Source organism: Ceratotherium simum, chromosome 34 (assembly GCF_057802395.1).
Source record: "Ceratotherium simum simum isolate JZ-2026a chromosome 34, ASM5780239v1, whole genome shotgun sequence".
NCBI lineage: Eukaryota > Metazoa > Chordata > Mammalia > Perissodactyla > Rhinocerotidae > Ceratotherium > Ceratotherium simum.
Window position 1 is genome coordinate 14,469,897 of NC_141933.1, and position 26,555 is coordinate 14,496,451.

At 48.3% G+C, this 26,555-nt stretch overlaps 1 protein-coding gene across 4 annotated transcripts in view; it reads right to left on the reverse strand.

Moving 5' to 3' along the window:
• DTX4 (deltex E3 ubiquitin ligase 4) overlaps positions 1 to 22,516 on the reverse strand; it is a 35,424-nt gene extending 12,908 nt beyond the window's left edge. Inside the window, exons 1-6 of one of the 4 annotated variants that reach the window (XM_004437406.3) lie at positions 21,840 to 22,514; positions 12,996 to 13,719; positions 6,258 to 6,319; positions 5,753 to 5,914; positions 3,613 to 3,674; positions 2,562 to 2,714 (exon numbers count right to left, since the gene is read on the reverse strand). In XM_004437406.3, coding sequence (XP_004437463.2) covers positions 2,562 to 2,714; positions 3,613 to 3,674; positions 5,753 to 5,914; positions 6,258 to 6,319; positions 12,996 to 13,719; positions 21,840 to 22,050 — 1,374 coding nt within the window. In that variant the 5' untranslated portion in view covers positions 22,051 to 22,514. Of the gene's footprint in view, positions 1 to 2,561; positions 2,715 to 3,612; positions 3,675 to 5,752; positions 5,915 to 6,257; positions 6,320 to 12,995; positions 13,720 to 21,710; positions 21,756 to 21,839 lie in introns of those variants that run through there. The other 3 variants (XM_087422879.1, XM_087422877.1, XM_087422878.1) reach the window with 3 other exon arrangements.
• Between the last annotated feature and the right edge of the window lie 4,039 nt (positions 22,517 to 26,555).

Genomic DNA, 26,555 nt, shown 5'->3' on the forward strand with positions numbered 1-26,555 from the left:
CTAATGCTCATACAGGTTTGGAAACCACTGCGATTGAAGAGAAATTGGGCACCATGTGCTGAAGCAAATGAAGATGCCTTTAAGAAAATGGTCCTTAAAGAATAGTTATGAATTGGTTTAGAAGGATGGAGGGTGAGGTCTACATAAATAACTAGAGGATGGAATGATGTCCTTACTTATAGAATTTTAAATCTTACAACAGAGTTTACATCTCTTGTTTTGCTTAGATTTCACCTTCTGACATCAGCTGAGAAGGAATATTAGCCTTATTATTATTAGCCTTAAAAATTATTCCATTTTACAGAGAAGGGAACTGAGGCACAGCAAAATTAAAGGACTTGCTACTAGTTAGGGCTGGGAGCCCAGCAAGTCTGTGTAAACCTCACAAGCTTTGCATTGTACCTCAGTGGCTCTGTTAGGGGGCAGAGGGGGACTCTGGATGCAGTGATGTAAGGAGTCATGGTCTCGCAGCAGGACCTGGTGAAGGGCCCCCTGGAGGGGTGGGAGGAGAGCCAGGATGACAGCCTGGACAGTAAATCATATTCCAGGCTCGCAAGAAAAAGCAGATGAGGAGAAGGAAGGCATGCATGGGCAGAGAACAACATGTATAAAAAGCACTGTCCCACAGCTGGGACCAAAGCTCTCCAGGACATCCATCTCCTTGGGAAGGCAGGACTCTTCTGTGGACATATTTAGAGACATTTCAATTCAAGCTCTACTCATTTGAAGGAATAGCTTGTATTCAGAGCAGCAGAGGTTACTCCATGTGACAAAAGGATGGGAACCCAAGGCTTGGGGTCAAGAAACCCAGGTCCCATTCTCTGCTCTGGCCTTAATTTTCTTCATGACCTTGGGTGAATCACTCTGTTTCTCTGCGGGCCCTTTTCTCCCCTCTTCTGTGCCAAGAAAATGAAAAATGCATGCTTCAATGTGTTAGTACAAAAGAGAATAAAGGATAGTGTCTTGAGAAACATTTTTGAAGCACCATCGAGATAAATGCAAGGAGGTACTAGATTCTTCTTGAATATAGTCATCAAAAAGGTAATGAATGTGCTAAGAAACCCCTTTAAACTCAAAATAACCTCTTAAAATGCGAAGTCCCAAAGAAATCTTTTAGCTTAGTGTCAGGAAAGTGAGCAGGGGATCCAGATATGCATCGTCCATCAACGATTGAGCATACACTCTCTGAAACACTGAGAAAGATTACAAGCACTTCGGGAAGTTCAATGAGAGGGCTACATAAAGATGAATGAAAAAATTATAGCCATAATACAAAGGAGATATCAATTTGAATAATAATAGTAATAAAACCCTTTAAAGTAGATATTGTTTTATCTCCATTTTCCAGACGGAAAATGAAACCTCCAAGTGGCTGAAAATCTTGCCCAACGTCACTTGGCTAATAAGCCACGCTTCAAGTTTGCCTCTCCTCTTTCCCACAGCAAGAAAGGTACAGAGCACTCCCCAAAAGGCAGTCATTTTTTTGGGTGAGTAAGAGGTTGGAGGATATCAGGGAAATCTCAGACTCGGATGCAATCCAAGCTGGGCCTGGAGAAATGAGTAGGATTCAAACTCATGGAGATGGAGCGTGAAGGTTATCCCAGGCACAGAAAAGAACACAAGAGAAGTCAATGACTTAAAAAAAGTTCAGACAGTATGAGGAGAGAGTTATCATCGAAGGACCCTCCTAGATTCCTGGAAACTAGCTCTCATGGGGGAATCTTACTCCACTGTCGTTAATGGACAAGATGAGCATCACAAACAGTCTTCCCCCCTCCAACAGTGGGATGCTAAGGGACTACCAGGTATACTTTGGCAATAGTCTCTAATTCTTTGAAGGAGTGGGAAATCACGAGTGTTCTGAAATTGTCCAGAGCCAGCCCTGATGGCCTCGTGGTTGAAGTTTGGCGCACTCTGCTTCAGCGGCCAGGGGTTCAGTTGCTAGGCATGGAACCATACCACTCATCTGTCAGTAACCATGCTGTGGTGGCAGCTCACACAGAAGAACTAGAATAAGTGTAACAACTATACACAACTATGTACTGGGGCTTGGTAGGGCGGGGTGGGGGAAGAAAAAGGAAGATTGGCAACAGATGTTAGCTCAGTGCGAATCTTTCCCAGAAAAATAAATAAATAAGTAAAAAGAAATTGTCCCAAGAAAATGAATTATAACTGAAAATTACTAGCTCTGGAGAAGGAAGGATGACTGGGAAATCCATTTATGCCACTATGAATGAACACTTACCATGGGCCCATTGTGATTCCCCTCAGAACCCTCAGGGACAGAAGTCTCCACCTCTCAGACCACCACACCCAGTGTGGGGACTGGGGGGAGTTGGGTAGCATAGCCCACAAGGAAGATAAAGGCAGGTTTTGCCAACATTATAATTTGTGGATTACTGATCCTGCTGAGAACAGCCAAGATCATCATCCCTGCTGCCCTGGGGTGCCTCTAAGACTCCCCAAATCACCTGGGCACAACCCCAATAGGGGCCCCCACACACTTGCTCCTCTAGGACCTAGCATGGGAGGTGGCAGCAGCCCCATAGACTGGCACTAACCTTGTTGCCATTGTTGTACATGGCAACCAGGCAGTAGATGTGATAGATGTGGCCGCATCTGGACAGCTTTCCCACCAGGTCAGGCTTGACTGTCGGCTGTGGGCCCTTGTAGCCCGATGGGGCTGTGAGGCGCTCCATACAGATGGTGCAGTCCTGGGGGTGGGAGGCGACAGAGCAGAGACGTCGTCAGCTTTCACCCAGCCTGGAGGCCAGAGCATCTCCAGTGGTTCCCACAAGATCTCAGAGGTCAGGTGAGCTGTTACTGCTTCTTTTCTAGAAAACCCACAAACCAGGGTATATGTGCCTTTGGGAATCTAACTATAGTTTTGTCTTGCTTTACACAACAGAGAAATTCCTGAAATAATTCCTGGTGGAAGTACATGTGAACTTGGGCTGGCCAACAAGATAATCTTGAGAGCCGCGACAATGCACCGCCTCCCTTGGTGTCCTCCAAGGGCTTGTGGAGGAAACAAACGCTTGCTGATAGACTCACCGACGAGCTTTATTTAAGCTGAACTTTTGTAAAGGAATTATATTTTGAGTGTAGTGGAGGGGCGGCTATTTAAAAAATCTACAGCAGGATTTCTCAACCTTGGCACTATTGACATTTGAGGCGGGATAATTCTTTGCTGCAAGGTCTGTCCCGGGCATCGTACAGTGTTTAGCAGCATCTCTGGCCTCTTCCAACTAGATGCCTGTAGCATCGCCACTCCCACCAAAGTTGTGCAAAATGGCCTCTGTTTGGGAACCACTGTTTTACATCAAGCCCATTTTAAAGTCAGTCTCCATAGCTTATCATACTGTTTTTCTTAAATTCAGGTGGTCATGCTAATGTAATTTAGAGTCAATTGGCACTTTGCTGAACAGGGAGGTGGAGGAGGTTAAGCTGCAGCTCAGGACCACGAACCTGGAGCCTGGGCTTCTGCTCTGACCAGCTCTGTACAGTCAGCACTTAGAAGCAGCTCCTCCCGCATCCTGCGGAAACTCTGGCAGAGGAAATGCTAGTGGGCGGTGGAGAAGGTGAGCCCTGCCCTGCCTCCCCTGCACTCACCTCATCTGGTGGGTGCCGGACTTTTTGCAGATACTTCTTTAGCACTTCTTCCGGGGTTTTACCTGTGAGGACAGGATGATCAGTAGGCCACCAAGACAGAGATAAGGGATCAAACAGCCTTGTCAAGCCGGGCATGCCAGAGAGGGGAGTTATTAGCCAGGCTCAGAGTAGGAAAGGAGAGGAATTCATTCTGAAACTGTACGTAAGCATTTGAAGGGGAGCACGGCATAGAAGGAGAGAGGTGGTTTGAGGAGGTGGGAGGTGTTCATGCCTGCCTTTACCTCTTGCAGTCACGTCCCTCACATCCCCTGCCTATTTTCAACAAACCCACTTTTGTGTGTGTGTGAGGAAGATTAGCCCTGAGCTAACATCCGATGCCAATCATCCTCTTTTTGCTGAGGAAGACTGGCCCTGAGCTAACATCTGTGCCCATCTTCCTCTGCTTTATATGGGACGTCGCCACAGCATGGCTTGCCAAGTGGGGCGTCAGTCCGCACCCGCGATCTGAACCTGTGAACCCCAGGCCGCCGAAGTGGAGCGCACGAACTTAACCGCTATGCCACTGGGCCAGCCCTCAACAAACCCACTTTTTAACTGAAATCGAAAAGCCTGGAAGAGCCTGGACCTGCCCAAATGACCTGATGACACAGAAATGAACGCACTCTGTAAACTGTTACACATTAAAAAATATTAGGTAGGCTTATTGCATTGATTTTACAGTGTGCTAAGTACTATCTTGATCTACAATGTGGCATCAGAGTGATATTATTTTTACAGGAAACCAGGAAGTTATGACCAGAGCTTCAGGATGGTCTTCCTTGGCCCCAAGTTGACAGTGTGGTCACTGCCAGCAGATGTGGCCCAGCAGCAGGGAAAAGGTGATGCTCCGGAAAGCATCCTGACAGGTATAATGATTCTGGAATTTCTTTGGGGACTGGACCCATAAGAGGCAGCCCAGCCTAAATGCAGGGGATGGGATGATACGGCCTCACAAGGAGGCATCGAAGGAAAAAAGGGGTCAGTGTCTGCTTGGTTGACTCTCTTAACGTCTCTAAACTTATGTTTTCTCACCTATAAAACGGGGAAGAGCACTAGCACCTACACCTTACGGTTACTTTGACAATTAAATGAGCCAATGGACGTGCAGCCTCTTAGCACTTTGCCAGCTAATGGTCCAATATGTGCTATTATAATAACAGGAAGAGTGGGAAAGTGCAAAATCCTGTCATTTCCTATGAGACTATGAGTAAGGCAATAAAATTCATTTAATCAGAGAAATTTTGATAGACTGGAAATGTAGCACAAGGGTTTGAGGAAGTGGCTCATGCAACAGCCAAAAGCTGGCATGCAGGCCCTTCCTTCCCAGTAGCCTGCTTCTCTTGAAAGAATTAAGCTTCTATTAATTGGGGCCCTATTGCTTGCTAGGCCGTAGGCTAAATGCAACATATGATCCCATTGAAATTTCACAAGTTTGTAAGGTGGGGGTTTAGGGGCAATGGTCAAAACATTTAACAACCAATACCAGTGACCAGACAGAGCAGCCACAGAGCTGAGGCAGGGTCCTTTGGTACCAAAGTAGGCTCAGGTATGTAGCGACCCCTTAGTTGTGGGCAGGTAGGAAGGAGCTCCTGAAGGACGGTTCAAGTGGCCAGAGCGTCTAGAGGCTCTAGAGGGACACAAGAGAGTGGCTACTTCCCAACTGTCATGGATGCATTCCAGGGCACACCTGTTGGACACTGGTTGTGAGTATTTTTACTCCACTGTAAAGGGGAGAAAATAGGGGCTCTCTATGATCACACGACTTGCAAGTGACAAAGTGGAGATCTGAATCCGCCTGTTTTGGTTCCAATGCCAAAGTCATCTTTCCAACATATTTTACTGGCGTCACACTTTATATTTTTATGTTTCTATATTTTTGCACTGCATTTTTATATTTCTCAAGGGGTCTCCATCTGATCCATACACACATCTGATCCACTTGGGTATAATCATCAGAGCAGGTACTAGTTAGGCCCACTTAGCAGATACAGAAATTAAGGCACAGGGGGTTAAGTCATGGGTACAACCTTCAGCGATGGAGGCAGAGCCAAGGCTGGGAGCCAAGGCTTTGACCCCCAGGATCCCTTAACGAGGCTGATACCTTTCTTGGCTTGTTTTTTGGTGGTCTTGCGGCTTGTGTTGGAAACCCCTGGGATGGATTTTATTTCGCTCTTGCTGACGGGGGGTGGGTGGAGGACCAGCTTGGGTGGCCTAGTGAGGCACACAGGCAGCCCCGCTGCACTCATGAGGATCCCAGTGATTCCTGGAAGGGCAAGGTGGGAGTGAGGAAGGACTGAGGTGTTAGGTCCCCAATACCCGCTAAATCCCTCCCTCCCCATTAACCTCCTCTCTCCCTTTCTAGCAGAGTTCTCATAACTCGCAAATTCTCTACTTACCCTCTACTTGTATTCATTCACGCATCTGCAACAGCATGCTTTGCTTTTAGCAGTCTAATTCTCCCCAAGCTCTTCCTGCCCTTCCAACCCAACTCCTAAAATCCCCGTTTAAGTAATATCCAAATTCTCTCTGTTTTACAAATGGTCACTACCTATTTCATTGTTTTCATTTTTCTACTTTAAGCAAGACCAGCCCAGGGTTTCTCTTACCTGCCAGGGCAGGATTGACAGGACTGGACCCATTTAGGTTTTTCACTGGGACGGTGGGGACCCTATAGAAGGAAAGAGCAGATACATTATGGTTTTGACAGATGGGACAAATTGGGCCAGTGTTGGGACCCCAAATTTCCCTCACTGAGGGGTTCCCTTTTCTGACAGAAACTACTTATCCCTACTAGAGATGCACTAAGTTTTTAGCACTACAGCCGGAGGTGATACCTTCAAAAACTAAGTCAGACCATGTCACTCCTCCACTCAGAACCTCAGAACTCAGAATGGCTCCTCAGTTCATTCAGAGTCAAAGTACCAGCACACCCCAATCCCCCCATCTCTCTCATACTACTCACCACTTTACTCTATTCTAGCTGTTCCTCCTACATGCCAGGCACGCTCCTGCCTCAGAGCCTTTCCGTATGTGGTTCCCTCTGCCTGAAACACTCTTCCACCAGACATCTGCTTAGCTCCCTCCTACTAAACCTTCAGTCTTGGCTCAAATCTTACCTTCTTAATGAGGTTCCTGAGACTATCTTATTTAATACTGCTGCCCACCCCTCCATCCCACCCCCTTACCCTGCTCTTTTTTTTTTTTTCCCCATGGAAATTATACTTTTTAAAATAAGTCGTTGCTTATTATCTCCCCTTCCAAAATATAAGCTCTACGAGGACAAATATCTCTGTCTGTTTCGTTCAGAGTCTGGCACTAGTAGGCATTCAATGAAGATTTGTTGAAGGGATGAAAAAATAAAGAAGTGAGTCCAAACCTAAGGGTCCATAAGAGCCCCCTAAGAAGCTTTTAAAAAGACAGAGCTCCAGGCCTGAATAAGAGTCTCCACCTGTGAGGCACAAGAATCTACTTTTACAAGCTTCCACTGAGAGAATGCAGATGCAGCCAATCCCAGTGCAACATTTGGAAACCATTGCTCTAACAGCTGTCGCTTCTCCTTTTTCCTGAGAAATCATAAATATCAGGCAAAGCCTCCTCTTCTTTCTGTCTTTCTCCCCAGCAACTCAAGCCAAGCTGGAGAGGAGATGGCACAGCTGGCTGGGAGAGACCAGGCCTCCCACGGCGCCAGCTAGAAAAACACGGGACATGTGGGGCTGGCTCTTGCGTCATCCACCCTGCCACCCAGGCTTCCACAGCTGGGCTTGGAGGGGGGAAGTGGGTTTGGAGAGGCCAATGGACTGGGTTACAGATGATTCCAGGAGCCAGGCCGCCTGAGAAGCCAGCAGTTCTGCTATGGGGGTAGGGTGGTCTGGGAAAACAGGAAGAGGGTGAAAGAGTATGTTTATTTGTTTATTTATTTTCTTTATTATTTGTTTATTTGTCCATTCACATTGAGCCATATTTTGTGCTGGACCACCTGCTAGATGCTGGAGACACAGCAATGAACAAGACAGTCCATGGCCCTTCATCCACACATGATAATCGCTAACATGCATAGAGCCCACCTTGTGCCAGCCAGAGTTCTAACTGCTCACAATATATAAATCCATCTAGTCCTTCCAACGACCTGTGCAGGAGGTATTAGTATTATTAAACCCATTTTAATAGGCAAGGAAGTTGAGGCACAGAGAGGTTAAGCCAACCTGACAAAGATCACACAGCTCAGGAAACCAGGAAATCTGGATCCAGAGCCCAGTTTTAGCTACTCACCAGGCTGTGCTCTTGCATCTATATATCCTTATAACACCCCACGCTGCAGAGACAGCAGGACGCTCAGAGAGTGTAAGGAATAAACCCACAACTAAGAGAAGGGAGAGCTGGAATGAGACCTCAAGGCTGAGCTTTGGGTCAGTCTGTCCCCACATGCCCACAAGGATGGGTGCTGCCCGGGCTATGCTGAGTTTTCCCAGGCCTCTGTCTCTTCCCAGGAATGATGATACATGCACCAGAGTTGTGAGAAGGATGTGAAATAACAGATGTGGGAGTGTCTGCATCTCCACAAGCCTCCAAAGGCTGCTTTTACTCAGAAACCGTCCCCAGGATAAATCAAACCCCGATGGGGGGAGGGTGATTCAAAACAACGGAAAATCGGCCAAGAAGAGAGGCACGGACTTGATTCTGGACTCTGTGACCTGCCGCACCAGGCGTGGTATGGTGGACGGGGAGTCAGGAAAACCAGGTTCGAGTCCCCATCCTGCCAGTAACTCCTCACAACGTCCCTTGACTTAACTGAGCCTCAATTTCCTTATCTGTAAACCTGTGAGGATCTCGGGTTAAAAGAGGCCAGGGAGACTTTCTGACGATTTCCCACCCTAGTAACTAAGAACAAGATGGCAGCCTAAGCCCTGGGTCCCCCACCTATGGCTGTTTCTCTTCCTCACCAGGCTGTACCTGGAGAGGCTGGGAGCGAAGACGCATCCTCCTGTGCCTGTTCCCCGGCTCCCCACCAGGGGGCAGTGCGCTGCCCAGCCCAGCACCTGCCTTTCCCCCTCAACACTTCCAGGGCCCCCACTCCAGCTGATAAGTAGCTGTGATCTGGGTCACAAAAGCCTCCTTTGTTCCTACAAACTGGACTGGCAGGTTTCCACACCCAATCTGGTTAACCAGGAAATAGGCCAATTCTCTGAGCGCACACCCCAGGCAGCCCAAGAACTCTGGGTGGGGGCAAGGTCTGAAGAAAGGGAGGGTCTGCACTGGGGCCTGTGGGAGAATGAATACTGTGGGAGAGGTGGGTGTCCCTGCCATGCCAGGAAAGGGACAACATGGTGGAAGGGCTTGTCACTAGGCTCTGGACAGCGGCAGCAAGGGTTGGGGAGGAGGGGGATTTTTGCTTGTGAAATACGGAAGGGTATGGTGGAAGGAGCCCCACACAGGGGTCAGAAATCTGCCTTCTAGCCCAGCTGTGCATTGACTTTGTGCCTTTGGGAGAGCCACACAGCCTCTCTTCACTTCGTTGACCATATCCAAGTTACCACAGCTGTAACAGGGCACCCTAAATCTCCGTCTGTGGGGTTCCTATGAGGATTTAGGATCTAGGTCAAATACTTTGTAAATAGCCAAGCCCTGTGCAAATTTGGGTGATAGTTTACATTTTTTTTTCCCAATGGTAAGAGGAAGTGGGGCTTGATAAAGTCTTTTGTTGCTTTAATATTCCAATTTTCTCAGGTTCTTGAGGACATCAAGCATAAAGTTGAGTGCTGGGCAGTACTTAGGACTGTTGAGTTGCCAATACCTGATCACCCCTCCCCCACTTTTACTGGTTAAAATGAAAACTGTGGAGACCTGCCCATGCAGTCCACACCAGTCACACCCCGTTGAGGCCCCAGGTAAATATACCTGAGCCATGCTTCTAGAAATCAGCAATCCAATGGCAGACCTGCTTCTCACATCCTCCAGGCAACTCCATTTGGCCAAAGCTGTCTGACCGAACCACTTGTCTGTCAATCAGCAGACACTCCACTGCCCCCATTTTGTTGGGCTGTTCCCAGTTACGGAGGGGCCAAGTTTTAATTTCTGTCCCTAAAATATAAAACTAAGAAAAGAGAAGAGCTGACAAGGTGGTGGGGGATGGGGGTCAATGGCGGGAGAATAGCTCTGCAGATACCATGGTGAGCAGCAGTGTTTTTCTTGGAGTTAGGAGCCAAACCAGGAATCCTCAAGCAGAACAATGATCTTGTCTCTCCAGCAACCAAGGTCTCGCTGGAGATACAGAAGCCTCAATTCTGGAGGAGAGGGCCAGAGGGGCGACTCCCACCCTCCGCTGCAGGGCCCCCTCTCTCTTCTCTTTAGAAACCCCCTGCTTGTGTCTCTGAATAATTCACAGGATCTTTTGTTCCCCCCAAACCCTTCTCTCCATCCCACCTCTCCCGCCCTCCCTGGTCTTCCTTTCTTCCGTGGGAAAGTTGCTTGAAGAGGTCATGGGCTGAGAGAGGAGGGGGAAGGGGCCATTCCACGACAGAAGGTCGATGGCAATACCAGACAAAGGGAATAAACACGCTAATTAAATGGCCAAGAAAGGCTGGAGGAGAAGATGGTAGTGGGGGTTAGGGAGGTGGGAAGAGGTGAAAAGGAAAGGGCTGGAAGATAGAGAGGGGTGGGGAGGTGCCTCCCTTGTCAGGAAAACAGAGCTGAGAAAAAAACAACTTGTTTCCATAGCCCTTTTGAAACTAGGCTGCTGGGACCTCCACCTCCACCTCCACCCTATTCTCTGGCTCCAATTCTATTGGCAGAGGGAATAAAGCAGAGAGATAAAGAGCTGCCGACTCCCTCATTGAGATTTAAAGCGATCTGGGGCTCCTTTCTCTCAGTTATGGCATGGAGTCATTTGGCATTTGTCAAGGGCCCCAGAAATGAGGTGGGGTGTTCGACTCTGCTCAGCTTTGACTTCAATTCAATAACTACACACTGCATATTCACTAGAAACCTGCTGATAATAATAAAAATAGCAGCTAATACTGACCGAACTCTTATTAAGTGCCAAACATGCTGCTAAATCTATACACTATTCATTTAATCCTCATGACAAACCCTATTATAAGGAAGGTACTATTACTATCTCCATTTTACAGATGAGCAAACTGAAGACAGGATGCAAAACTTGCCTAAAGTTACACACCAAGGAGCTTGGGTTCGAGCCCAGGCAGTCAGGTTCTGGAGGCTGTGTTCTTGCCCACCATGCGAGTCTCCTTCTGCCACACCAGTAATCCCCCTGGAGCTGTGTTAGGGGCCCCCAGATACTGCTGTGCGACAGTGTGGAGAAATTGAGAAGCGGCGCGGTTTACATACACATTCCCTCTCCCAAATACTTCTGCCGGCTCAGGGGAAGTCATATGAAAATCCCGTGTGTATCTGACTAGCATCTGACCATTTATAAATTGCCTTCACATAAAATGAGGAGCTGGGCTTTAGCCAAAAGAGCAGTGGACGAGGAGACTAAAACCTAGGTTCCAGCCCCCACTCTGGAACACGAGCTGTGTGGCTCTCCTTGGAGAGTTAATTCTGAGCTAAGTGCCCATGCCTGACACTTGTAGCACAGGGTCAGGGAATGGGATAATGCCAATGTGTGCAGGCAAGTGCATTGGGTAAACTGTTAAGGGGTGAGATCCCTTAGTGGAGGTTTGCACAATGGCTCCGTGAGGTATGATAAATAAATGAAAAGCACTAGAATATATTGGGGTATAAGAGGAAGCCATTTGGTGTAAAACTAATTCATTCTGACCAAAAGGGCCTGACGTGGCCTATTGAGCATGCATTATACATCTGCTTCAAATATTTACTATGTCCCAAAGACAAGAATATTTAAGGTGTAGTCCCCCCATATCAGCATTTCTTTAAGGACAAGCATCTCTTTCTGGAAGCTAAGGATGAATTACTGACCTGCTGTGCTCACCTTGTGACCACTGACCTGCTGACCAGCAACCTGCTGTGCCAGCTAAGCATCTCGTGACAATTGCAAACAGGACATTCCTATCATATGTGATGTAGGCTCTTTGTTCCAAGATGGTATATAACCACTCTGTACATCTCACTTGGGGAAGCAAGGCCCTGGGCTGGCCCTCAGATCCGACTCATAATAAAGTCAACCCAATTTTGATTTATCAACTGATTATGGATTGTGTGTCAACAGGTAGGTGAGGCAGGCATGACGATCCTCATTTCACACACAAGGAAACTGGACCTTGCAAAGATCCCATGGCTTATCCAAGTGGCAGAGGCAGGAATAAAGGCCGGGCCTCTCACCCTGCAGTATACCCTCCATCCTGTCTCCTCCCAGCACTGACCTCTATGTGCAGAGCTCCTCCAGGCAGCCTGAATTTCACACTCAGGTGTCCAACCTAACTAACCCATCCCAACCTGGGCAAAGGGAAGTTTGGACAGGTGCGAGAGGTCAATCTCACAAGAAATCAGGGGCTGGCAGGCCAAGGCTGTGGGCACCGCAAGGACCTCTCAGCCTCTCCCATTTTATGATCAGGAAGACAAGGAAGATCATAAAAAGCAATAATAACAGAACCTACATCACCAGGTTGTTATAGGAATAACTGAGACAATGGATGGACAGTGCCTGGCACATAGTAAGTACTCACTAAATATGCGCTGTTATTCCAATCTGGGGTCACCCCTCCAGCTTCCAGAGAGACCAGAGGAAAGGGACTAACCCTCATTTGGCACTGACTGTATGCCGAGCACTGTGGTACGTGCTCCACAGGGAAGCAGCACAGCAGGGTCGGAGAGAGTCTGGGATCTGACTTCCTAAAGTTTGAATCCTGGTCTCAGCAGATGACTAGCTACATGCTCTTGAGCAAGTCAACTTCTGCCTTGTTCATGTGTATAATGGGATCAACATGCCTATTTCCCAGAGTAGCTGTAAGGATTAAATGAAGTGATGATAAAGCTCAAACTAGAACATGGTGAGAGCTCAGTTAATGCCCCCTGTTATAACGTAGTTATATGCATAACCTTCTTTAACCCTCATAGCAACACTGACATGAGTATTATTGCTGGCATTTATACAGGAGGAAGTTAGGACTCTATGATATTAGGGATCTGCCCCAAATCACACGGCTAGTAGGAGGGAGAGTCTCAATTAGAATCCAGATCTGTCGGACCCCAAACGCCAAACCCTCCCTTATCCACCATGCTGCCTTCCACTTGCAGCCAGAGGGTCAGGACAAGATGATGAGGAGCTGAGGTCTTGGCTGTCCCTCCTTCATCTCTGACCCAGAAGACCAGTCATGTCCTATGCCTGTGAGGAGTAAATGCTCAGAGGCCACCAGGGAAGCACCTACCCAGAGGCGATCAGCACCCGGGACTGGGCGATGGCCAGTCGCTGCAGGTTGGTACGATTTAAGGTAGCCAGGGCCACCCTTCCGGTCTTGCCGTTGCCTCCCGGGGGGCTGGCAGGGGAGCCCACAGCCGCCCCTGCCGGCGTGCTAGAGGCTTGTCGCCGGATGGCCTGCGATGGGGCAGTCTTTACCGGGCCTCGAATGGTGCCTGTGCTGTCCAGTGGCTTGGCCCCAGGGCCTGATGGTGGGGGCAGCTTGACCGCTCCAGATGGGGGCATGTTCTTACGGGCTGCTGGGGCCTGCAGGGGCCCGGTGCTCCCATTGACCACGGCCGCCTTGACGCTCATCACCAGGATGCACTGTGGGCAGGAGCAGGGCGGTGCAGGGGGTGAGGCGGCCGAGCTGGGGCTGGCTGGCCAGGACTGGGCCTTAGGCAAGGTACCAGTGACCAGAGGGTAGATGAGATCGAGACGCCGACGGACGCGGCGTTGGCGCTGGGTCTGCCGGTTGATCTGGCCCATGGTGCTGAAGTCAATGATGTAGCTGAAGCCGATGGAAGTGAGGTCGATCCAGGGGTGCTGCTTCTCATAGGCATGCTGGATGGTGATGCCCACCTCCATGTCGTACGGCGTCCAAGAACCATTGTCATTCTCCCATTCCCACACCACGCCCTTCCCAGGGGCCGAGGATGGGTCGTAGTAGTTACGGCGAACTGGGCGGAGGGTCCCTGCCGGATGGAGACAGAGGAGAGGGTCAGGGTCAGTAACAATGAAACCTAATTGCATTACATTAAGAGGCAGACATTAAAGGAGTCCTACCATGTGCCGGGCCCTAGGCTGCCTATTGAGGTATCAGCTTTGAATGAGACTCATTCCTGACTTTTAGGAGTCTACAGTCTCACAAGGGTGGGAGCAGACGAGTTACAAGGGGAAGGAGGTGGAGGCAGTGCCACATACCAGAAAGAGCACCTCCTGGTTTGGAGTCTGGAGACCTTAGTCTGCAGCCAAGTCCATTCACTTACTAATATAGAACCCCTCAGCCTCTTTTTTCCCCCTGATAAATAGGATAATAACTCCTTCGCAGGCTTTTTGTGAAAATTAAATGTGACTCACTTCTTCATTTAACAAACACGTATTTCTATATGCCAGGTCCTGGATTTCTCGTGCACCCTGTAATTTGCACTAAGTCATATAAAGCCTTGGACACCTAGTGGGTGCTCATAAATATCATATCCCTTCTCCTCTGTACCTCTAAATAGTCCTGCCCTGAGGGCTATGGGGGAAAAAGAATACAGGGTCACGGAAGCCTAGAGGACAGAGGAAGACTCTGCCCTCACCAGGAAGGTTGCCCAGAGGAGGAGGCGATTGAGCTAGCTCTCTGTACCTTTATGGGTGTGGCAAAAAATGGAAAATCAGATTGAGAGAACTCTCATATTTCCCAGCATTAAATCTTATATCAACAGCAATAATAACGGTCATAAGAATAATTTTATACTTATCTAATGTCTTTCTTGCAAGAAACTCAAACCCTCCTAAAGATAGGATCATCTCAATTTTCACAGTCTCACTGAGGGGCAGGGAAGAGGTTGGGGGAATAAAACAGCAGAAATGAACCTGCGGGATCAGAAGGGAAAACTAACCCTGTAACTGTTGCTTCTTTCTCCCCTACCCACCCCAAATCTGAATTCAGACCCATCCCCAACCAAGGCTCCTTTCATGGGTATCAACATCAAGGCTGAAGGTGCTTGGCTCAAAGCAGGGTGGGGAGGCCGGGAAGAGCTCCAAGGATGCTAGAATCTCTGCATCTGTCAGCTTAAGCCCTATCCATCAAAGTGGTGGGAAAAGGGTCCCTTTCCCCGGCCTCTGACCCACCCCTCCTCCAACCCAGAGGGAGACACCAAGACTGGGGACAGAATCCCATTCAAGGGGGGAAGAAAAGGAACAATGGCTATTCAGGCCTTTGCCAGGGTCATAACTCGCCCCCCACCCCATCTCCAGGCCCCTTAATGACCCAAAACATCAACATTCAGAGGCAAGAGAGAGAAGCAGAACAATCCCCTATTCAGCACCATGAGCTCTGCTGGAGCACATGGGGATAGCGGGATGGGAGGACAGAGGAGGAAGAAGGGGGGTGGGCCACAGTTCCCTGGTTGGCCTCCATTTCCTTCCTGAGTAGCCTGCTCACTGGGGAACAAAGAGCACACGCTTTGGGCCCAACAGTGGAGGTTTCCTCCCTTCCAGCTGTGTGATGAAGCCTCAGTTTCCTCATCTGTTTGGGTCCAGGCTAGCTACTTCAAAGGGTGGACTTGAGGATGAAATGAAGGAATGAATATATTGGGCTAAAATAACACCTGCCACATGGCAGAGCTCAGTCAAAGTTGGTGACTATTATTGTAATTTATTTTCTATTATATGTCTAAGCAGGATGGACACATAATAGAAAATATGGGGCAAGTTTAGTTCAGGGGATGCAATGTGTGCTGGAGACAGAGAGAAAGGAGGAGGAGGAGACGGAAGAGAGAGAGTGTTTATATATAACTTGTATTTGTATAATCTTTATCATTTAGAAAGCACTTTCACCCACCCCACCCCATATGATCTTCACGACAGTCCTATGACACACCTTTTAGAGATGAAGAAATTAAGTTTAGAGAGCTTAAATGACACTATTTCATATTCTGTTCAGGGTAGCAGGGACAATACACTTGACCAATTCTCACAAATGTGCTCAAAAGGCATCTTTTATGATAGTGTTATCAATCCCGGAGATGCCTCAGAGTTGCCCCAGAACTTCTGGGAACTATGCCCTAGCTCTCACATACATTTCCAGGCTTATCTTCCTCTCTGCCTGTATCTTCCTCCACTCCTGACAAACAGATGCCCCTTTTATCCTCACACATTCCATCAGATTCCCTGGCCACGCCCCCTACTATTCGATGGGTTGCTTCTACTGGAACGCCTTCCTTTGCTTTTTCTCTGTTGAAATTCTCCTAATTATTCAGGTCCTATGCCATTTGCCATCCATTTTTTGAAATGATCTCCCAGCCCAGGCCTCTCCCTCAGGAAGTCTGAGGCGCATATCTGCTTGTGCCCTGATGTGTACCAGTATCTCGGCACTTTTTACGGTGACTTAAGTGGAGGCAGGGATACCACTGTACAACTCTTTGCACTCTAGAGCCTAATGCAGTGTCTGGCAGTGACGAGGGCCCCATAAACGTGCTGTGATTGAATGAAGACTTATGGCTTCTTTGGCACTTAATCATGTTATCACATATTGCTGGGTACCCACTAGCTGCTATGAGGGATGCAAAGATTCAGACTCTCCTCAAGTGGCTTACAGTCTAAAACAAGATAAGTGTGCAAATGACTATTATGAGGCAGAATATGCCACAAGAAGTGTGCCAACAAAATGCATGTTGGCAGAAAAATCTGACCACATCTCACCATGCTTAAACCTGTTCCATGACTTCCCCTTAGATCAGGACCAAAATCCCCCCCACCCACCAGCTTCTGCAGCCCCCCCACACCCTTATGCACTCTGCCCACATTTCTGCCACACTGGCCTCCTTTAGTCTTGCCCCACTGCCATGCTTATCCGATTTTAGGCCTTTTCACAATGTTGGTCCCTCCTCCAAAACACTCTGGCATCCTCTTTGCTGCTCATCCTTCAGATTTCTGCTCATTTCCTCAAGGAAACCTCTCTGGGCTGCCCTGAACAGGTCAAATTCCCATTCCTGCTTTTTTATAGCACTTATCTTGATGTGCATTTACACATTTATTTGTGTGATTAATTTGATGAATGTCTGTCTCCCTCACTGGATTCCCAATCCCACAAGTGGGCATCTAGGTGTTTGCTCATGGCTGTCTCCCCCATGCCTGGCATGTCCTAGGGCCTCAATAAATATCAACTTAATAAATGAAGTAATGATGGTTTGGAGAACATTTCATGAAATGGATGACAAATAGCATAGGACCTGAATGATGGGAGAATTTCAATACATAAAAGTGGCAAAGGAGGGCATTTCGGTAGAAGAGACTCTGAAGAGTTTTAGGGGGTGATCAGAGAGCTCTGAGAGAACGCATGAGGATAAAAGGGACATCTGTTGGGCAGAAGTACAGGAAAATATAAGGCATAGAGGAAGATAACTCTGGAAAGCTATGTGAGAGCCAGGGGATAGACAGTCTATAACACCAGGTTGTGATGGGTTTTATCTGTAAGCAATGAGAAGCTAGTGAGGTTTGTGACACAGAGAAGTGACAAGACCAGAGCTGCTCTGTTAATTGGTTCCAAGTGAGAAGTAACGAGGGTGTTGGCAGTGAAAATGAAAAGAAGGTGACAGACTGGAGGGACCCCACAGAGAGGAAATTCGAGGACTTGACCATGAGTAACTAAATGCTTTCATTCAGAGAGAAGGAGAGGTTCCAGGATCACCTCCTTCAGAATCTCCTGCAGTATGGATCAGCAATGCCCCCTAGTCCTAAGGGTCAGACTCTCCAGGGACTGGGCCTGGGACTCTGTATGTGAACAACCACCGAGCATTCGTGATGTACACTCAAGTTTCAACTGCTGGGCCACATGGTTTATGTGTTCATATTGGGCGCCCAAATAACAGAACGAGTCAAAGAATCCCGAGGTTTTGACCAAGGGCAAGTGGTAAAATGGTAGCACCATTAATAGGCAGAGGGGTGTCAAGAAGAAGAGCCAGTTTTTGGCCAGTTGAGTTCAGTTCAGCCCTAGAGGGTTAGTTAGAGATGACAGGCAGACCTCAGAAACAACATTTAGGGAAAAGACAGATGGTAGGATTTCATTCTCTGATTATTTTCAGAGACCACTCTATCTGGAATGGGCTAGCCCTGGATTTTTCGATAATCAAGACCATGAACTAGATCATCTGAGGAAATCTATTTGGTCCTAACATGCAGTGACTCAAGGAAAAGGCTTCTAATGGGACAAGGATAAAGGATGTTCACAGACTGACGAGGAATAAAAAGAAAATCAGTTTTTCCTAGCAACTCAGACACTATACCTCAAAGCACCCAAGATGTTTTGGCTCCTAGGAAATGGGAGACAACAACTTCCGGGCATGACCCTAGATCTCTAGGACATTTCTTTTCACCCATACCTATGCAACACTGTGTTAGAACATATGCTGCACCCAAGAAATCCCAAACCTCTCTTACCAGCACCTCTCACCCCCACTAGAACGTTCCACGAGGGCAAAGACTTGGAAGTTTATTATTGTTGTGTCCCACATGCCTGGCACAGTGCCTGCAGGAAGCAGGTGCTCCATAAGTGTTCATCAAATGAAGGAGTAAAGCATGGGACACTTGATTTGGAATCTCAGCTCTGCCTTGTAAAACTTTGTGCAACTTAATCTCTTTCAACTTGTTTCCTTTCCTATAAAATAGGAACACTAGTTCCTTCATAAGATCACTGTGAAGATTAAACAAGGTAATGTGTGCAATGTGCTTGGCCCATGCCCCATACGGTAACTACCTTGTGGTCATCATGACACTTGTCTCCTCCACTCCTGGGCTCACACAAAGTGGGGCATATAGTGGGGGGGGGTGCCTAAAAATCAGCTTCTGTCAAATCCTTTAAGGTCTCTCTGTCTGACCCTCCTCACCACATTAAAGACATAAAAGAGACAAAAGTTGCACAGAAAACTCTAAGCTGGAAAGAACCCTCCCTCACGTCATCATCACTGGTGTGGGGGCCAAATCATTCACCTGCTGATCTGTACGATGGGAGAAAAGGAGCCAGAAGAAATCTTAAGGCTGCTTTTCATTCTACAGAGGAGAATGAGATCTGAGCAGTTAAGGGACTTGCTCAAGGTTACACAGTAAGCCAATGAGTCTGGGATGAGAGCCCGAGTCATGTCTGCCCACTCCCAGCCCAGGTCTTCCCCCATCCTGCTGCTGGAGCCCTGGAGATGGCAGTGATCAGGTGTGTTGGAAGAGACAGTGATGCTGAAGTAAAGCATTCCAGTCACTGCCCTACAACAGAAAAAGGTCAGCCTAGTCAAGGTAAATGACCACAGACGGAGAGGACCCAACCAAGGCTTTTGGAAGCAGCCAAAGCCCCATCTCCTCCCTTCTTCCAGATTCTCTAGCTTAAAATGTCTAGAGGAGACAAGCACAGAATGCAAATAACCTCAGACTTGGAGGAGGTCTGGGGAAAGAGAAGGGCCCAGGGCAAACAGAGGCGGACAGAGGGTGTCTGCAACCTCCTGGCCATCTCCCTGGAGACAGGCTGGATGAAGTCAGAGCCCAGGGAAGCAGCGAGTCCAAGGACTCACTCAGCAGCAGGACATGCAACTTCTGAAAAAACAAAGCTCCCATGTCAGGAAATGTCCCCACATAGAGGAGGTAACAAAAAAGAGAGGAATCGCCTCTGGGCAGGGGACTTCCAGCTCTCCTTTGTTTGTGGGGATGTTTTTGGTTCCCAGCTTCAAACTATGGCTTGGGGATGGTGGGTAATTTAATTAAACATTGCCAGGGCTTGGCTGAAGTTGCCTGGGAGCCCGTGGTTTAAAGTTCCTACCCTGTCACGGCCTCATCAATGAGCTATGTTGAGAGGAACTGTGTGTCTATTGGCGGAGAAGGGAGAGGAGGGGGCTCCGAGCCCAGAAACCCAGAGATTCTATTCTACTTTGACAAGCTCCCTGACAGACCCAGCATTCCTGGGAATTCAGCCCAGCACCTTCAGCACCCAGCGCAGGGCCTGGGACTGAGGAGGGAAGCGCTCAGCACACGTCGACCAACTGACCATTAGAATGAGTGGATGTAACCTAAGCAGTCTGAATCCTGTGCCTCAAAGACAGGCAAGAACGTAAAACATACCCTAAGGCAGTCTTTAAAATGACCCAGGGCCAGCTCTCTGCCTCCAGGCTAAAATCTGAGGAGCCCTAGCCTCGGACTAAACTAACCACCAGATAGCGGTCAGCTCGTCCTCAAAGAGTGGTCAGACCTGGGGGAGGTCCGTTAACTCAGTTTTCTCCAGAACTTCACTTCTGTAAAAAGGACCCGTCAGGCTATGACCCTTCCTAGGTACTATGGCCATCTTAGATACCTCTAAACAGTGATTAAACTTTCTCCCTTCCCAAATGTGGGACATGGGGCTGGGAGCTTTATGTCACCAGGGAGGTTCTCTATATGCTGCAGAGACTTAGTCTGAAATAGAAAAGCTAACACCTGTCCGTTTATTTTGAGCAGGACTGGAATTCCCTGTCAGGTGTCTTAACTGCTGGTCTCCCTGGTCCCACCTCCATGGCTCAGCTCCCCACCTCTCCAGACATACTCCCTCACCTCCACAACCTCTATCCAAATCCTACAATTATATTCTCTCCCTCCCCCTCAGCCACACTCTATCTTCTTTCTCAATCTGCTCACATTCCTCCTTATGCCCTCCTCCTCCCAGTCTCTCCCTTTCTCACCAAGTTTCAAGCCCCTCCAGATGATAACCCTTCTGAAATCCTTTCCGCAGAAAGCTTTACTCATTCCGCCAGTGTCTGCAAAGTCCTTGGCAAAGAGGTTGTTGGGAGTTATGACTCAAGATGGGGGCATGAAGGTGGAAAGATAACCCTTTCCCATGACAATCCTAATTAGTGCACAGGATGCGGGGGCTTTCCAGGGAAGCTGAGGTCTGCTCAAACAGCTGTTCTCTGACCCTCTGGGACTCTCCCAGTCATCCTCTCTAGTCCCTCCCCTCCACACCTGCCCCTCCAGGCTCCTGGGTCACAGGCTCGGGAAAGTCCAGCCAGAATTCCAGAAACAACTCCCCATTCCCATGAGGGAGACAGAGACTTGTCCCAGGTCCTCAGTGAAGCCTGGACACACTGGGCCAAGCAGAGGTGCAGCTCTGCCCTGCCCCTTCCGCCAATGACCCGCCACCCTGACCTTCTCCCTGCAGGCTCCTCTCCTTGCTCTAACCTGGACAGGCTGGTCAGCTGGGAAGTGGGATTGTGGTGGCCACAGTGCCAACTTGATTCTTATGAAAAAACAGTTTAGTGTTCTGGGAGGCCAGAGTGTCCCTCATAGGCGGCTGTTTCAGGAGGAAGCTTGGGGATAGTTTCTCCTTAGGAATCTGCCTCCTCCTCCTCCTCCTCCTCCTCCATGGACAAAGGGAGTGGCTTCCCTGCCAGGCATTCCGGAATCCGGTGCCTCCCCCTCCTCTCTCCATCTGCTAAGGCCTGTTGCTTCAGCCCCCGGAGTGCACCAGCAGCGGCACAGCATCCAGGGCATTTCATGCCCTAGAATCCCCCCAACTCCCGTCTCTCCTCCCAGGGAGGCCCGGCCCTTCCCATACTAGACTACTGGGAGGGAGCCAGAGCCTGCGGGGAATCCCTTCTTCCTGCCCCAGCTGTGGGAAGGCATCTCACACAGGAGGGGCAGAGGCAGTCAGGTGGGCGATGAGGGTGATGTGTGGCAGGCCCAGGGGTGCCTGAGGCAAAGCAGGGTCAGCTGATGTGTGAGGGATGAAAGCAGGAAGCCTGTGCTAGAGGCAGGGATTGCTTGCGGCAGGGGCAGCCCCAGAATTTCTTTATGGGGTGATTTGGGGCCATCAAGCGCTTAAAACGGGGTGTAAAAGAGAGGTTCTTAGGAGCTAGGTTGAAGATCGATTTGCATAACCAGAACATTGATGCTACTAGCATGGACGTTTATTGCAGCGGGGATCTTAATAGGATCATGGGGAGTAAAATGCCTCGCGCACGACTACCTTTTGGTGACGCCACCGCACGGAGGTGCGGCCTGGGTGGGCTGTCCCCGGGGGCTTGCGAGGCGGGAGATCTCAGGGCAGGGAGGGGAGGGGGGGCGGGCGCGGGCGGGGCAGGGACGGCCGGCTCACCCGTGTCCTGGCGGAACTGGTTCATGGACTGCAGGTCGATGATGTAGGGCGCGAGACGGCTGTCCACCTGGCCCAGCACCACGCTGCCCCCGGCGCGGGGGCCGGCGCGGACCACCGCCTCGATGTGGTGGCTCACGGCCGGGCTGTAGGGGCGCCAGCGGCCGTGCTCGTTCAGCCATTCCCAGACCACCACGGCCGAGGCCAGGAGCATGGCGAGCCCGGGGCTGCGGCGGCGGCGGCTCTGCGCTGCCTGCCTCCGGGGCCCGGAGCGCCCGCCCTCCGCTTCCTCCTGCGCCGCCGCCTCCGGGCCTCGACCGCGCCCCCCGCCGCGCGCCCCGACGCCCCTGGCAGCCTCAGCTCCGGCCCATGGGCCGCTCGCCAGCAGCGCATCCACCGGGGCCAGGAGACCGGGGCCGCCTGGCTCCGACTGCGCGCCGCCGCCGGGGTCCGCCGCTGCCGCCGCTGCTGCCGCTGCTCCGTGGGGTCGAGTCGCTTCATGCAAATGCCCGGCTCTCTGCAAACAGGCCCCCGCCTTGCAAAGCCACCCGGCGGGCGCGCGGCCAGAGCCTGGCGGCCGCGAACTGGAACTAACAGTGAGGCGAGGACCGAGCCCTCGCACCAGTTGCGCCTCGGGCTCTGCGGACGCCGGGGTGGGATCTCGCCTCGCGACCGCGCTCGGAATGGCACGCCGTGTTTCCCTCCCCTCTGCCCACCCTCCCCCCGCTTTCGCCGCACGAAATGCTGTCGCCGCCTTGGCGAGAGCTCCCCCTCCCTGTGGCTCTGCTCAGTCGCTTCCAGAATGAATCGCCCCTCCCAAGCGGGGCGCTAGGGCAAACCCGCGCCCGCGGGGGTTTCCCCAGGCCCTGGACGCCGAAGAGCTACCCGCCATGACACGGCCCCGGGACCGCAGCTGTCGCCCGGCTGCAAATTTGCAGCCTTCCTCCCAGAAATGGAATTTCTTTTTATTTAATGCAGTGTGGTCAGTGTCTGCAGCGCCAGCTCGGAGACACGCAGTGTCTTTGGCTCGCGCACGCACTCACACATTCACACTCGCACACACACGCACCCACACCCCCACGCCCTCATTGCTCCGGCTCGTATTACCTCATCTTCACCCGCATCTTTAGCTGTCCGTCAAGGATGCAGAGCCACGCCCCTTGACTACGCGGGCTGGTGCCCTGGACCTCGCGCGCCCCCTGCTGTCCCGAAGCGACGCGTGACGGCGAATGGCCACATGCTTTAGTTACTGCTCAGCTCCTACTTCTGCTGATGGGACCCAGTCCAAAGGGACGCAGCAATTTGGGGAATGACGGATTTATATCGTCTATGTAGGGAGCAAATGCGTTTTTTCTGGCCTGCTTCAACGTTACAGTAGTCAAGAAGACATGTGCTAAATTGATTTATTCTGCAGGGTTTCTGTGACCAAAATAACGAGACGCTAGGACATACACAAGCTAGACCTGGTTATTTTGGTCATCAAATGTGGAAAATTATCTAAAAGGGCAGATTGACATCAGGATTACATGTTAATCTTACCAGAGAAGACAAACTTTGTTTTGCTGAGGTTGCAACCACATAAAACAATGGATTTATATGATCAAGATCCAGGATAGGAGATGGAAAAATAAAAATAGGTTATGTGTTAGGGACTAGGATTATGAATCCTTTTGAAATAATCGTTTTCTTTCATGATCTCATATGGTCCTTTTTTGTTTTGGAAGATTTATTTTCCCTCTCTCTTTCTTGCTTTCTCTTGTATTACAGCTGTCTTTTCTCCCATCTCTCCCATTGTTAGTATTTTCCGTATCTTTTTCATCCCTCTACACTTACCTCTCTCCTCACAGTTCTAAATACAAAGCAAAAGGAAAAATATCAGATGTGCTTTTCTTTAGGGCTCCAAAAGCACCAAGCTTAAGGCTACCTTTGAGCTTAGTTCTTTCTGGTGCCCTTGTCCAGAAATCTCCCTGTGTGACCTCCAGAATCTCCAGTCAGCCACTGCCTTAAGGCCAGTCTCCCAATCCAACTCAATCAACACCATTCATCAAAATATCACATTTCAGGGTTTGAAGGACAAAAGGAAAAGGAGTAAAGGAGACTTCGATTAATCCTACCAAGAGCCATTATTATTCCCATTTTACAAATGACGAGGTTTAGGGAATGTGAGTGATTTGTCCCAGGGTATATTTAGCCAGAGGGGAAATTGGTATTCGAAATTTAGTTGGGCACCGAAAAAAAAAAAAAAATTACTGGTTCCGTAGCACAAGTTATATGACAGGGAGGCAGTGCAATAAGAGGCAAGGCATATGGCAATGTAAAAGTGTCTCAGTGTGAAAAAAGAAAAGGGAGAAAATGAGGAGAGATTGCTCTGGAAGGACAAAAGTAGTACTGAAGAAAATGTAATGTGAAGCTTTATTGAGCTACTTTTACCTTCACCCATGAGACCAAGAGTACGAAGACTTTTCATTCCAAGCATAAGAGTATGGAAACTTGTGGTCTCAGTAGGTATAGATCCAGAAACTATCAGTAATGATGAAGGGGATGTTGGAAGGACCAGAGAGAAAACAGCGTCTGACCAGCTAAACCAGAAATTCCCAGGTGAAAAAAAGCCTGAACCGGATAAGAGGACTATTAACAAATGTTAGACAGGCTGTTTGAAAGAATAATGGAAAGCAGGAAAAAAAAATGGCTCTTACCTATGTGCAGCCTGATTTTGTATCTGGTCTTCTTGTATCTGCCAACTACAGCAGAACCAAAATGCCCAATGACAGGTGAAAAGGTTTGTATCTAGCCTGATTCATTAGCAAGAAGAAGTGAATATATAGATGACTTGACATTAGTAATCATTTACAGTGGTAAGATGTGTATTTTTGGTAAGCTATGATAGTTTGTAATTCATAACAACCCACTTGGCAATAATAATTTATAATTATAAATTCTTAGATCTTCCAAGATAATCCTAATTTCAAATAATCTGTACCATAAACTCCTGAAAACCTCAGACATTTCATTTTAGTATCCAAACTATAATAATCTTTAACCAAATGATGTGCCCAATTTGTAATTTGGAATATGGTAGCTATAATATAACCTCACTAATTAAGGCTGATTGGAATGAAGCTAGTCTGAATTGTCCAAAGGTATAATTTGATACTTCAAAAAATGCCATCATTGCTTAACATCAAGGTTCAATGAAAAAGCCATTCTCTTCTTTTTCTGTGGGATGTTCATAGACAAAAGTCACTCTTTTTTCCAATTACCTATTGCTATGAAACAAACCATCCTAAAATTAGTGGCTGAAAACAGCAACAAGCTGGGTGTTTTTTGCACAAGAATGTGTAGTTTGGAGAAGGCTTGATGAGGACAGTTAGTCTCTGCTCCACATGGGGCTCAAGGCAGCTTGAAGGACGGCTGGGGGCTGGAATCATCTGCAGGCTTGCTCATTCACATGTCTGGTGCTTGATGCTGGCTGTCACCTGGAAACTTAGCTAGGGCTGTCAGCCCAAGCCTCTACACTTGGCCTATGTTGCTGATTAGCTTCTTCACAGCATAGAGGTTGGGTTCCAAATGAGTGTGACCCAATAGAAAGAAACAGACAGAAGCTGCGTTGCCTTTTTTTTTAATTAAGTTTTTTATCTTGGAATAATTGTAAATTGACATGCAGTTGTGAGAAATAAGATAGAGAGATCCTATGTACCCTCTTCCCCCATGTTACCCAACGGTAACATCTTACAAAACTACACTTACAAAACTATAGTACAATATCACTACTGATATTGACACAGTCAAGATACAGAGTAGTTACAATTCTGCTCCTTTATTGATACAATATCATTGTATCATACATTACACATTATACACTTTGTATACAAATGTATATAATATACATTTCCATCATCACATTGGAAGTTGCTGTTTTATAGCCACATCTAATCCTCCCCCCACCACCTGTCCTTAATCCCTGGAAATCACTAATATGTTCTCCATACCTATAATTTTGTCAATTCAAGAATGTTATGTAAATAGCATCGTATAGTATGTAACCTTTTGGGACTGGGTTTTTTCCACTCGACATAATTCTCTGAAGATTCATCCATATTGTTGTGTTTATCAAGAGCTTGTTCTTTTTTATTGCTAACTAGTATAGTTTGTCTTCTTGTTACCCATTAAGGACCCAGAGTTGTTTCTAGTTTGGCATCTTATGAATAAAGCTGCTGTGAACATTCATATATAGGTTTTTGTGTGAACATAAAGTTTCCATTTCTTTGTGATAAATGCCCAGGAATACAATTGCAAGGTCACGTTTAGTTTTTTTTAAAGAAACTGCCAAACAGTTTTCCAGTGTGGTTGTACCATTTTACATTTTCACCGGCAACATGTGAGTGACGTAGCGTCTACCTCCTCATCAGAATTTGGTGTTGTCACTATATTTTTATTTTAGCCATTCTGATAAGTGTAAAGTGATGTTTCACTGTGCTTTTAATTGGCGTTTCTCTAACAGCTAATGATGTTGAACATCTCTCCCTATAATAATTTGCCATCTGTATATCCTCTTTGAGGAAATATTTGTTCATGATCTTTGCCATTTAAAAAATTTTTTTTACTATTGAGGTTTAAAGGTTATTTATATATTCTAGATAATAACCCTTTAACAGATATGTGGTTTGCAAATATTTTCTCTCAATCTATAGTTTTCCTTTCAGCCTTTTCATGGGGTCT